Below are 13864 nucleotides of genomic sequence, written 5' to 3' on the forward strand. Positions count from 1 at the left end.
CTTCAGATAAATGGGACTTCTGTTAGATTCATTCTTCGCATCTAAGTTCAAGTGATGTTTTGCTCCCAAAATAGTTTTCGGGGTTAGACAGTGTACACGCCAGAACCTTCCCAGAGGTCGTGATCTCCAAGGAGGTAGGATGGTTGTGGCAAGGAGGAGTGTGTTTGTTGACCCTTTCTGTACGTATGTGGGAGTGTTGCTTGCACCTTTTACAAGTACTTTTATAACATAAGAAAAAAAATTGAAAAGATTTAGCTCCATGATGACAATAAAAATAAGTTTGACTCAATAACTAAGTTATACAAGTCAGTTACTAGTATCTTAAAATTTACTTTTGAATACTTGATAAAGAAAGTCAGAATGCAGAGGTTTTTGGGGAACAGTCCTTCTGAGCTCACGGGGCTTGGTAGTTGAGACAACGCAGTCACCCCGCATTCTCAGATCTATTTTGTTCCAACCGAGCTGCAAATGCCACCGCCTGTCCTAGGGATTCGATTCATTCGCTGGCCGGGATTCTAGAACCACAGCGAGGCCTCTGGTGAAGCCGCGGCATTGTGGTGACATCCGTCCCCAGACTGGCCGAGGGAGGCATGGGATAAGCCTTGGGAGATGGTGACCCACTGGCCCCACGTTCTCTCCTGTCCTTACAATTGAGCCCTCACCTATGACAGCCGACACCCAAGTAGGAAGGAGAAGGAATATAGTTTAGACCCCGAGACATGGAGGTAGAGCTGAGCAGGTGGTCTGACAACTTTCAGAGAACAAATTCTGGAGCAAAACATTCCAGCATTTGTGTTAAACAGTGTCAAAGTACAGTGCCCCGGTGATTTCAGTTCTTGAGTCAAACTGGTTAGGGGAGCAGGCCTTTCAGGAAACCAGCTTGGCAAAAAAAAATTTTTTTTAAGATTTTATTTATTTATTTGACAGACAGAGATCACAAGTAGGCAGAGAGGCAGGCAGAGAGAGAGGAGGAAGCAGGGTCCCCGCTGAGCAGAGAGCCCGATACGGGGCTCGATCCCAGGACCCCGGGATCATGACCTGAGCGGAAGGCAGAGGCTTTAACCCACTGAGCCACCCAGGTGCCCCAAAATTGAGTTTTTTAACTGATTTTATTTTTAAGTAATCTCTACACCCAACGTGGGCCCACGTTTGAACTCACAGCCCCAAAACTGAGAGACTCACAGTCCAACCTTGGCAACATTTAAAGGCAGACTAGTTGTAAAGAAGCCAGGCATCCGAGGATAATCCAAACAATTCAACAAAGAATTCTGGCCCTGGCTGTGGCTCCCACGGTCTAGGATTGATTGACTCAGTTCAAAATAGTTCACTTTCTGGCGACTTCACCAATAGCCCCTCCAGGGACCTTTAATAAATAAAATAACAAGTGACATTTTTGATCCAGCTGAAAAATTCAGCTTTCAAGATGAACATAATTTCTAAAAACAAAGCCCCATCTTTTAGAAAGACCTATTCACCTCGGCTCGAGGACCATTTCCAGCCCTACAAGTACCTGTTGAGAGTCCCATGTATCTGGCACCGAGTTTTTACGGTCTCATGTTACTGAAACCAAGAGAAATAGATGGGAAGGGTCTTAAGGAATTGTGTTGTCTGTCCCCGGTGAATAAAGCTGACGCATTGTCCGCTCTCAAAGGAAATCGAGTTTCTCTTGACACCCACGCCAAGCTATGGGTACAGGGGCCGCGACTGCCGAAACAACCTGTACCTGCTCCCGACGGGGGAGACAGTGTACTTCATTGCCTCTGTGGTGGTGCTGTACAACGTGGAGGAGCAGCTGCAGAGACACTACACTGGCCACAACGACGACGTGAAGTGGTGGGTCCTTACCCCGTGCAGCAGACGCCACAGCAGAGACGCCAGGGCTGAGAGAGAAGTAGAGACCATCAGAGAAGAGCTCTCCCTTAGGGTCGCAGTCATAGCTGGCGGTCAGCTAGTGAGCTGGCTGTCTAGGACACCAGAGACTCGTTTCTTTTCTATCCATGTAACATGTAATCGCAACCAACTGCGTCACCCAGGCTTCCCACAGACCCCTGTTTGGAGGCCTCCTTAGCAAAGATGCTAATGGCTTCTGATTGGGAGTTCTTATTTTTTAAATAAAAATGTCCACGCTTCTGCCTGGGTGGGCTATAATTCGTTCACTTTTTATTCACTCATAAGTCACCTATAGCTTTTGATAGAGCTTTTATGTATCTCGGAAGGACGGGTGGTTGAATGGGCGGCTTTCCCTAATTCTATCCGTCCTAGAGCCCTGGTCAAGTATAAAAATCCTGTTGGAAAAAGATGATGTTTCTGCTGCTTAACATACTTGATAAAGGTGGTCGTTGGAGACTTGGTATTTCCCAAGCAAAGGATGCTTTCTCCTTGAGTTTGGAAATTCTCGAGAAAGGGTAGAATGAAACAGACACTAATTGGCCAAAGGTGTTGGTGTGCTCAAGAAGCTTATCCTGAGTCCTTGAGAAGTCAGGCACCGTGTCAGTCTCATATTTAAATTTTTTGACTAGATCGTATTTGGCCAAGAGAAAAGTAAGTCTTATCTTTAAAGAGCAGCTGTTCTATAAATACTCTTTTTTTTTTTTTTTCCCAGCCTAGCAGTTCACCCCGACAGGATCACCATCGCAACGGGACAAGTTGCAGGCACATCTAAGGATGGAAAGGCGAGTTGCGGGATCTTTGCACGTTTCTCTAATGAGCGGGTAACTGGGTATCCTTTTTCGGAAGCATTTCACTGATGAATAAGTCCACCTAGATATAAAGTATCTGATTCAAATTTTTTGTTGCAAAAAATTTTTTTTATTTTTTATTTTTTCATTTCTTTGAGAGAGAGAACATGAGCAGGGGCAGGGACAGAGGGAGAAGCAGACTCCCCGCTGAGCAGGGAGCCCGATGGGGGGCTCGATTCTGGTTCCTGGGATCATGACTTGAGCTGAAGGCAGAGGCTTAACCGACTGAGACCCCCAGGTGTCCCAAGCAAACTTTAGACCCTCAGCCCGAGTACCCTGTACTCCTGGCGTCACCCTGGAGCCCTCAAAGGCTGCAGGAGAATTTGGGCCCACGTTTTGTAAGCACCTTGGCAAGGCTTTAACTTGAATTTTAAGGAATCAGAGTAGGAACTAGTGGATTCTAACAAACCGAAAATAACGTGACACTGCCTTCCACTTGGTTCTTGACCACAGTCTGTGGTCCTTGCCATGTCTTACCCAAAACTCCTGGTAGTTTCTTTGCTATCTACTTTGCACAGCTTATTCTTGTACAGTACATGGGACGAACCTCATTACACGGAGCGTGTCCAGTTTTTTTTTATGTAATTTAATTTAATTTAATTTTTTTTATTTATTTATTTGACAGAGATCACAAGTAGGCAGAGATGCAGGCAGAGAGAGAAAGGAGGAAGCAGGCTCGCCGCTTCCTGAGCAGAGAACCCGATGTGGGGCTCGATCCCAGGACCCTGGTATCATGACCTGAGCGGAAGGCAGAGGCTTTAACCCACTGAGCCACCCAGGCGCCCCACACATGTCCATTTTTAGCAGCATGTTTTCTTCCTGAAACATGAATGCTGCCATTTTTCAGAAAACACTTTAATAACATCAAATTTTAAATATTAACTTTGTGTTCATTCCCATTAAAATTCTATACTTAAGGAGCACCTGGGTGGCTCAGTGGTTTAAAGCCTCTGCCTTTGGCTCAAGTCATGATCTCAGGGTCCTGGGATGCAGCCCCACATCGGGCTCTCTGCTCAGCAGGGAGCCTGCTTCCCCCTCCCTCTGCCTGCCTCTCTGCCTACTTGTGATCTCTCTCTCTGTCAAGTAAATAAATAAAATCTTTAAAAAAAATAAAAATAAAATTCTGTATGTAAAAAGAAATAACAGGAACCATGGAAATCAGTTTATAATGATGTAACACATAAATGGAATAGGGTCTTCTCTTTTTTTTTTAAGGTTTTATTTATTTATTTGACAGAGATCACAAGTAGGCAGAGAGAGAGGAGGAAGCAGGCTCCCCCCCCAGCAGAGAGCCTGATGTGGGGCTCGATCCCAGGACCCTGAGATCATGACCTGAACCCAAAGCAGAGACTTAACCCACTGAGCCACCCAGGCACCAATATCTTTTTATTTTTTTAATGTGAAGTGGCTTTCAGGTCTGAAAATGGTAGCAAACCTTGTATTCCTCCCTCTAGTGGATTGAAAGGGTATCTCTGTCTCTGGCATTGAAATCCAATCAGAATTTCGAGCTGGGGAAGACGGAATGGCTCTCCCAGCCCAGCCTTCAGATCAGGCGCACAGAGACACAGAGAGGTCGTCTGACCATCACAGACACACAGCTACTCAGAGCAAGTCCTGGCTAGGGGTCACCCCGCTCTGTCCACTGGTATAATGCTAGCTCTTCTCCCGATCCGCCTGCTGATGGCTCTAGGACACTTTCTTCTCTTGAGGGAGAGAAAAATTGGGACTGTTCATCTTGGAACACAACTTAGAGGGCTTTGAACTAATGGTAACGATTCTAAATTTCACCTGTGCATAATCAATTGCCCGTTTTGCTCTTGCAAGGCCCAAGAGTGTTAAACTCTCAGTACTATTTGGTGGGGACTGACTTGCTGGATTTAGGTGTATTTACACTTAGTGACAATAGAGACTTCACAGGAATAGCCCTTGGGTGAGTTCCCGCTTTCCTTGTCATTCTTCATTTTTAAAAATTTGGGCTCATCTGGGTGGGCAAGGGGGAGCCTCCGTTCCTGCGGTACAGTCAGGAAGAATGGGCTATTCAAAACGTAAAACCCGCTGGCCCTGCCCCGACGTTCAGCTGGTCTCAGGGGCCACAATGTCCGGCAGCCACCAGCCATGTTTCGTTGATGCTCAAAGGCAGAGACTTCAAATGCAGGAAAAGACCTTTCGTTTTGACAGAACTGAAGTAGTCTTGTAGCTTCAAGGTGAAGACAGATGTGTATGCCCCACGCAGCCAGCGACTTTCTCTCCGCATTTCCTTCTAAACAGCAACTGCCCCCACACGTGCGCATCTGGGATTCGGTGACACTGAACACGCTGCATGTCATTGGAGTCGGGTTTTTCGACCGAGCCGTCACCTGTATCGCGTTCTCAAAATCTGTAAGTGCGAGTCCCGTGGGCGCGGGCACCCTTGTCCGTAGGTAGGAGAGCAGCAGGTCAGGGTTGAAGAGGGAGGAAGTTAACACACTCGCTGGCTGCCGGGTGTGTGCGTGGGTTTGCAGGCTGACACCATCCTGCACCTTAGGTCGCCTCTTCAAAGGTCACACGTGTCCCCTCGGGGTCACACACCTGACGGGAAGAGGCCCCGCAGCGCTGCCTTCGTGTTCCTCAGGGCGGTGACCTTGAATTTCACCTGCTCCTTGACAAGCGGCCCTAGTGTCTCTGCTGTCCCCACGCCGGCTGCCTGTCCATTAGCAGGAGTCAAAGGAGCCTCGTAGTCTCCAGATCTTCCTCCACATCTTCCTCAGGATGTGCCCATTCAACAGATCCACCCTGGAAAAAACTGTTCCAGAAAAACAGTCCCTCACATGTGCATGTGTTCCCTCAAAACAGCACGTGCCGCGGCCCCAGGGCCTTTGCTCCCACATAGCCTCCTGGTCACCCTACGCGTTAGTCACAGACATATGCTGTGTGTGTGGTGGACACCGGCTCCTCCAGGAGGGGGCCCTGCAGCCCCTTTGGACTTTTCCTAATAGAGCCAATGGGGCAGGACCACCCCCAACCGCTCTCCGCTGCTCACGTGCCTCCCTCACCCACGTTCACCCGCCATCCCGCAGTGGCCGGAAAGCAGGTCTCAGAGCGGTGCATACGTATTCTTTAGCCCAAATGCACGCTATTAAAAGGAAAATTAATGTTCACTGTTAGTCACTTTTAACATGTTGTATTCTCAAATGCAGCCTTCCCGGGAACACCTTTTGTTTTCCAGAACGGAGGGAGCAGTCTGTGCACCGTGGATGACTCCAACGACCACGTGCTGTCCGTGTGGGACTGGCAGAAGGAGGAGCGGCTGGCCGACGTCAAGGTCTCTCTCTTAGCCCCACACCGGGCTCCACTGTAATTTCCCCAAGCAGACGGAGCCTTTGGCTCCCACTGGCTCCCGCTGGCTCCCAGACCTGGGTTCCTTTTCTCGATGGGCCACAGGCTCCCCATTCCCGGGCCGGCCCTCGGACCTGACACCAGCCCCCCGGAATCCCAAGCCCGCCCCTCTCCCCTCCCAGGGTTCGGTCCCAAGTCCTGGCAGGGTCTCCTCCGCCTTCATGACACCCCTAAGGTTTCCTCCTTCCTCGCGTCATAGCCCCTCCCCTTCGGAGCCACTCCCGTGTTCCCTGTTCACTGCTGCCTCGTTTTATTCCACACATGTGTGCTCGCGCTGTCATGGGGGCGCTGCAGGTGTGGCGGTATGGGAGGTGTCCCCCTTGTGCTACAGGGCGGGGACAGGGGAATGGGGACGGGTCAGGAGCAGCCAGGGCTGAGGGAGAGGCCAGCGTGGCCAGTACGGGTCTTGGCCAAAGCTGAGTGGCCTCTGTGAAGGCGAGCGCCCCTGGAGGACCCCAGCACCTCCCCGTGGGGCCCTTCCGACGGGCGTGCGCTGGGCTTCTCTTTACCACCCCCGGTCCATCATGTGCGATAGGTCCCGCAGCTTTCCTTTTGCTCTCTTGTATTTTCCTTCTTTGGAAATCATGAATGGATCCCGGTCGTTACAGACCTGACTTCAGAGTCCCCATCCTGTCCTGGTAGCTTTAGACCACTTTACTTCCTGGCTGTCAGGACCACCAGGCATTGCCTTATCTTTCTCCCTCGAGTGTCTGGGATGCTGGGTCCGTATTCTAATCTGGCATGTTTCCTAACACCAGCTTGCTAACATTCTGGTCGAGTATTTAAGTTCTTGCTAGGTTGCTGGGTTGAAAATGGTCAGAGGCAAATTATCACCTAGGTTTAAGGCTTGTGACTGAATTTCAAGCAGAAGGAACAATCAGGATCAGATTCATGCAGCCCAAGTGCAGGTGCTGAGAACCCAGTGAACAGGTCGGGGACGGTGCAGTGACTCCCAAGAGCCCGATCCCCAGCCCTGGAGCCCCGGCCTGGTCACCAAGCCACCAGCAGAGTCCTGGGAATTACCAGGAGGGAATCCCAGAGCAAACAGGACAGCCAAAGTCAGCCAGGAGCGATGGGGCTGGATAAAATCCAGATTCCTGGGTCCCTGCCAAAATTCCCATCCCCAGATGGGGCTGAGGCTTGACACCACGTTGTAACATACGTCAGGTGATTCTGTTTTCAGCCTCAGCTGGGAATCCGTGACGGGAGATGAGAGCAAATTCTTGAGTCCTTAAGTTTCCACCCGGCCCTTCAGCAAAGGCGTGCTTCGTGCCCGCTCCTGCTGGGCGCCCCCCCCCCCCATAGAGAGAGAGGAGCTGAGGTCCCTGTCCTCGGGGCTACGGCTCAGCGGGGGAGACAGACAGACAAGGAGAGGATATGACACCCAGCAAACATAAGCTGAGTGTTTATGGAAGGTGAGCTCAGTGGGGAGAAAAATCAAGAGGCTTTAGGGCTCGGCCCGGACAAGCGGTCTGTGGCTCAGCTGTCACTTATTTTCTGACGTGTCCAGAGATTTGAGACATTCGATTCTCCTGTTTTGCTCAAAGTGTTCTAACGAAGCCGTGTTTGCTGCGGATTTCCACCCCACGGACACTAACATAATAGTTACCTGCGGAAAATCACATCTCTACTTTTGGACATTAGAAGGAAACTCCCTTATTAAGAAGCAAGGATTATTCGAGGTAATGTTACATTCCATTTGTTTGAGTCTTGACTGAGCGGTGCATGTGGTCAGGGCTTCTCTGGGAGCAGTGAGGTGTACCGCAGTTTCCAGAAGTTGCTGTGATTGGCAAATCAGGACATCTATCTGGGGGTGGGTGTAGCGATGAAGATTATTCCCAGGGACCCCTCACAGAACTGAGGGCCCCCTGTGTCTCTGTGGGTATCCTTGGTGATGCCAGGAAGGAAAGATGAACCAACAAGGGGAGAAGCGCAGGGACAGTTGCTCTGGGGGCCGGGTGCTGTGTCCCCCACCATGCATGGTCCTTGCAAAGAACAACCAAGAAGGTCCTGGTGCTTGTGAGTACCAGGGACAGCGCCTCCTTCCGGGCAGGGGCCCAGTTAGAGGACTGCTTTGTTCCAGTGCCGGGGCCCTGTTCTGAAGCTCTAGTCAGGACAACACAGCCCGTCCCATGACACCTTCCTCTGCCCCAACTGTCTGCAACTTTAAAATTGCCAGAAATTTCACTGTTTCAAATCAGATAGTCTTGCAGCATACGTTATTTAACAGTAGATGAAAATGAAAGGCACGTGCGGCTTTGGAGCACCGTGCCTTTAGGTCAGAGGAATACAAATTAGAGGGTGTCTTGACTAAATACGTGTATATATTTACAACATCCCGCAGAAGCAAGAAAAGCCAAAGTTTGTCCTCTGCGTGACTTTTTCCGAAAACGGTGACACCATCACTGGAGACTCAAGCGGCAACATCTTGGTGTGGGGAAAAGGTAACACAGACTTGTCCCCAGAGCAAAAGATGGGGGGCGAATATTATACGAGGCTAAACGCAACTTCTCTAAGAGCCGTCTGTGAACGGAGTTAACAGACTTACAGCTAAACCCCAAGTTTAAGAAGTGCCTACAAATATGGGTGCGTGTGTAACCTGAAACCTTAAAACTAGAACAGAGGAAAACAATAGCAAGAATTGTGCACTTTCTATCACTGCAGAAGGCTCTTTAAGCCTAAAATATTTTGATGGGATAGCTTTAATAAGAGTTCTATTAACCAATTATAACGGCGAAGGTGTCAGTGACTACTTAGCTATAAGACACTTAAATAACTTCCCTGGTTCCGCGGCTTCTGGCAGATAGTTATTGAGAACTAATTGTGTGCGAGACGGCACGTTAGCCACTGAGCACACGGATGATCGCAAGGCCGTGGCGTCAGGGAGCCCACAGCCGCGTAAGGAGGATTCATTACTCAGAAAACACCCATCTGGTCAAGTTCAACGAGCGTTTGCAGCAGGAAGAAAGGGAAACCACACCATCCCTGTCCTCAGAGGGCTTAGAGTTTGGGTTGGGGTGAAGGCAGAAACAGACTCCGGATGTGACTTCAGGGTAACGTGGTGACTTCCCTAGTGTCCCCACTACTGTGGGGGCAAGTGCTTCCCACGTCACCCCGTTTCACCCTTAGCAGGCTCCGACAGGATAAGCAGGACACAAAGGGGAAACTGAGGTGTAGGACAGTGAAGCCACTTGTCGAGGATGTGAACCCAAGCCCCCGTTCTTCCCTGTGCACAGTCTCGCCACGCTCCCTCCTTCCTCAGCTTTCCAGGAGCGTGTCCTCCTGGATCATGACATAGCGCAGAGCGTGCTTGTCTGCTGCTGCACAAGCTTCTAGAAATTGCGTCCCTTGTAGATGCACACTGCAGAGATGTCCTAACCGACAAGATGCCACTTTAAAACCAAAGAGAAATGGGAGGGACGGAGGCGACCTCTTGGATAACGTCCTGAGGATGGTTTCCTTGGTGTGTTTAGGTACGAATCGGATAAGCTACGCTGTTCAAGGGGCCCACGAGGGGGGCATTTTTGCACTTTGTATGTTACGGGACGGCACGCTGGTGTCAGGAGGAGGGAAGGACCGCAAGCTCATTTCCTGGAACGGAAACTATCAGAAACTTCGTAAAACTGAGGTAAGGTAGAGCAAGCAGCGTTATCGAAATTCTTTTTTTTTTTTTTTTCAAAATTCAATTCGAACCTCCCGAAACTGGTACACTAACCAGTTTCCTTGTTAGTTTGAACTCTTCGTCTTGCTGTTTCAAAAAATGGTTTAGATAAAACTTTATTAAAAAGAAACATTTTGGGGCACCTGGGTGGCTCAGTCAGTTAAGCCTCTGCCCATATCAGGCTCCCTGCTCGGTGGGGGCCTGCTTCTCCCTCTCCAGCTCCTCTGTGCTTGTGTTCCCTCTCTCCCTCTCTCTGTCATGAATGAACGAAATCTTAAAAAAAAATAATAATAATAATAAAAAAGCTTTTATTAAAATCATTGGAAGCAGTTTAAGTGTAACTACTAAAATGGAATTAAGTTTGTAAAATTTTAGGTTGTAATATATTGCCCATTTAGAATATTTTTGTAAGAGAACAGTCTTACCTTTCCAAGGGAATATTATCCACATTTTTATTTTTCATTCAAACCTTTCTTCTCGGGGTGCCTGGGTGGCTCAGTCCATTGAGCATCTGCCTTCAGCTCAAGTCATGATCTCCTGGTCCTGGGATCCATCCCCATGTTGGGCTCCCTGCTCAGCGGGGAGTCTGCTTCTTTCTCCCTCTCTGCCCCTTCCCCTGCTCATCTCCCCCATCCTCAAACAAATGAATAAAATCTTTTAAATTTAAAAAAAAAATCTTTCATCTTTTTCCACTTTAATTTCCAGGTGTGACTCTGGAGACATCAGTACCTGGAACTAACATTTACTGAGTATTTACCTTGTTCATGGCTGAGTGCCAACATATTCTCTAAAGCTCTCTCTCCTTTCACTGTCGATTTTACCATCTTATTACCCTGCACACCAGTAGGAACCACAGGAAAGAAGTTTAATCTGCCTCGTACACACTCACTGGACCCCCTCCCTCAGGCCCTGGGGACCTAGGAGCAGGCACATATCAGGGCAGGCATCGGTGCGAAGCTGAGGGTCCCTATCCATAGCGTCCAGTGGACACGTTATAGACCTTCTCCAGCCTCTGAGTGGGTGTGTACAACACTCACAACACATCACATTACATCCTGTAACCCGTTCTATCAGAGGGCAGCGTGGCCCACTGCTTTGGCAGTATTGATACGGTTCTATTGATTATTGCTGTTAATAAAGGAAGGCCTCTGGGTGAGCTTTGGAAATCGCCGCCGCGTTCATGGAGATTTTCATCGTGATGCCATTCTCTATCCTAAGATTTGACCAGCATTTCACTGAATGGGCTCCTATGTTAAAAAGATTTTATTTATTTATTTGACAGAGAGCATAAGCAGATAGAACAGCAGGCAGGGGGAAAGGGAGAAGCAGGCTCTCCATGAAGGAGAGAGCCCGATGTGGGACTCGATCCCGGGAACCTGGGATCATGACCTGAGCTGAAGGCAGACGCCCAACCGACTGAGCCACCCAAGCGCCCTGGGCTCCTATGTTAAATCGTAACTGCAACAGAAGCCTTAAAGCGTCATCCAGTTTCTAGAAGATTCTCATCATTTTTTTAGCATCCATGCCTTCCTCTTCCTTAGCATGGATTATCGTCACCTTTTCCCAAATGTGTGCCATCTGCGCTGGAGATGGAAGGTTTGTGAGAGAGCAGGCGGTGTCTTTCCTTTCCAGAACTGGGGTGCCCAGAGTCCCCCAGCAGGGTCTCTACATTTGTTCCTTTATAAAGTGCAAGAACCTCTGTTTATTTCATCATGCAGCAAATTAATCTTGGCAGGCATATTTTGAAATTGTTTGTCTTAAAATTTAGGTAATTCCATACGTTTACCGACATGAACAGTGGATTTCAGAACTAAGTCATACGGAGTTGCCAAAGAATTTACCATTTTAAGTTACAGTAAATTTTAGGAACTCTTTTTTTTTTTTTTAAGATTTTATTTATTTGACAGAGATCACAAGTAGACAGAGAAGCAGGCAGTGGGGGGGGGGGGGGTAAGCAGGCTCCCTGCCAAGCAGAGAGCCCGATGTGGGGCCCAATCTCAGGACCCCGAGACCATGACCTGAGCCAAAGGCAGAGGCTTAACCCACTGAGCCCCCCAGGCACCCCAGGAACTCTTCTTACGGCTTATTATTCTGTTCTCTACTTTCCAAATTGTACCTGCTACTGCTATCCAAAGCCACGAAGAAAAGAGTTGTTTCTAATTTTTTACTGCAACCAAGAAAAAGATACTTCATTTTTCACTGTTTTTGTTTAACAACCTTACTCTTACCAATTCTTTTACACTTACATACATGTTTGGAGTTTAAATGTCCAATGTGGGGTTTTGATTGTTCACTCAACAAGTCCCAGCTCAGGACCTTGCTCTCTCTCCATGTTATGTGTGCATGTGTGCACATGTGCATGTGCATATGTGCACGTGTGTATGTGGGAGGGGGGAGGGAGGGGCTGTCATCATGATATATAAACACACACTTGGAATGGTGGAGCTAATATTTAAGGACATTTTCGATGTTTTCTTCTCAATGCAGATTCCAGAACAGTTTGGCCCGATCCGGACAGTGACCGAGGGGAAGGGCGACGTGATCTTGATAGGCACAACTAGAAACTTCGTTCTGCAGGGCACTCTGTCAGGGGACTTCACACCCATCACTCAGGTGCGCTCCCGCCCAGCCGGCCCAGCACGGCCTTCACCGGCTGCGGAATCAGAGGCTCAGAGAGCATGAGAGAGGCTTGCACACATGGGATGATCCCTTTGTCTTCTAGCAGCGAAGCCTTCCTTGGCATCAGTTTCAGCTGCTGTCCTGGCTTAGGTCGGGTGGGAAGGGAAACTGGGGAGGGCAGCCGAAGGCGTGCAGATGCCACGGGCCCCGCCCCCAAGTCTCCCCGAGTGTTTCAGAGAGCTTCCTCTGTCTTGGTCCTTTGCAGGGTCACACCGATGAGCTCTGGGGACTGGCCATCCACGCCTCCAAACCTCAGTTTCTGACCTGCGGGCATGACAGGCACGCCACTCTTTGGGACGCTGTTGGTCACCGGCCCGTCTGGGACAAAGTCATAGAGGTAGACATGCACGTTATGTAGCGTTTTTCTTATGAAAGTTCATCTGGAACACGTTTGTTTATGTTTTTGCATGCAATGGATAGAGATAGAAAATTGTCCCAAAGTAAATGTCACCCAGTTCACTCCGTTTGGCCAACATTGGTTTAAACATGGCCTCAAGTGGTCCCCCCCGTGTCATCCTGAAGTTTGCTGGTGAGTTTTTCAACAGCAAGCTAGCCTTGCAGAGTTGGGGGGTTCCCCTGTTCCTTCACCAGCTTCCGTGCTCAGAAGCCTGTTGTGAGCCCATGCCCCGCCTACAGCGCACCTTTGCAAGGAGAATTTACGCATCCAATGTAATTATCTCTATGATTGGAGTTTGACCCTCGGGCTTTAGACTTCCAGTGGGCTTCGCTGGAATCCTCACAGAAGGAACTCAGATTACGTATTGGAGCGCAGGGATGTCCTTGTCCTGCCCGCGTGGAGCCAGCAGCGGGACAGTTACTGAGCGCCGGGCACTGGGCATGCAGGAGCTGGAGCCTGCACCCGCGAGGGAGCCAGGTGACCAGGTTGGAAGCCAAGGCTTAGCCAAGTCCACTGGCTGGCCGTGGCCGCTAGGTCAGCAAGTGACAGAGCCAGCGCTTACACGCAGCTCAGTCTGATTGCCTGACCCCGGTCTTCCCCTGCGTGGAACAGACTGTGAAGCACCGTACGTCCGTGTAGCCCGTGTCCTTGCTGACGTGTCCCGCCCTCTGCAGCCCCCACTCCTCCTCGCAGCCCCCACCGAGGGCCTGGCACTCCCCAGCATGCCACATCTGCATTTCAGCCTTTTACCCCCTGGCCCCTTGCCCCCGAGAAGGTCACCAAGGGCCTAGAGCTGGCCGCCACTGGTGGAGCTGAGCACTGAAGTGACAGAACCCGAACCCCTCAGACGGAAGACTGGGTCGGCCCAGGTGGCAGGATGGGCTGAAGGAAGCGGTGTCCCGTGTTGGACCTGTCCCCCTGGGGGTTGGAGGAACAGATGGGGGGACACAGCGGGGGGGGGGGGGTGACCTCCCCTGCTGCTCTTCAGCCGCAGCCCCCCTGAAAGCAATCCCA

At 49.8% G+C, this 13864-nt stretch overlaps 1 protein-coding gene across 5 annotated transcripts in view; it reads left to right on the forward strand.

The window, feature by feature from the left end:
* The window catches only part of EML1 (EMAP like 1), a 173003-nt gene that overhangs the window by 142175 nt on the left and 16964 nt on the right, over positions 1 to 13864 (forward strand). For all 5 annotated transcript variants that reach the window (XR_009355867.1, XM_059183091.1, XM_059183092.1 and 2 more), the window contains 9 exons: positions 1684 to 1833; positions 2603 to 2672; positions 5007 to 5117; positions 5944 to 6039; positions 7661 to 7795; positions 8458 to 8557; positions 9587 to 9741; positions 12262 to 12387; positions 12659 to 12790. Coding sequence is in view for 4 of the 5 variants with exons in the window: in XM_059183091.1 (XP_059039074.1) it covers positions 1684 to 1833; positions 2603 to 2672; positions 5007 to 5117; positions 5944 to 6039; positions 7661 to 7795; positions 8458 to 8557; positions 9587 to 9741; positions 12262 to 12387; positions 12659 to 12790 (1075 nt within the window). In the remaining variant the exon portion in view is untranslated. The remainder of the gene's footprint in view (positions 1 to 1683; positions 1834 to 2602; positions 2673 to 5006; positions 5118 to 5943; positions 6040 to 7660; positions 7796 to 8457; positions 8558 to 9586; positions 9742 to 12261; positions 12388 to 12658; positions 12791 to 13864) is intronic.

Source organism: Mustela lutreola, chromosome 7 (genome assembly GCF_030435805.1).
Source record: "Mustela lutreola isolate mMusLut2 chromosome 7, mMusLut2.pri, whole genome shotgun sequence".
Lineage (NCBI taxonomy): Eukaryota > Metazoa > Chordata > Mammalia > Carnivora > Mustelidae > Mustela > Mustela lutreola.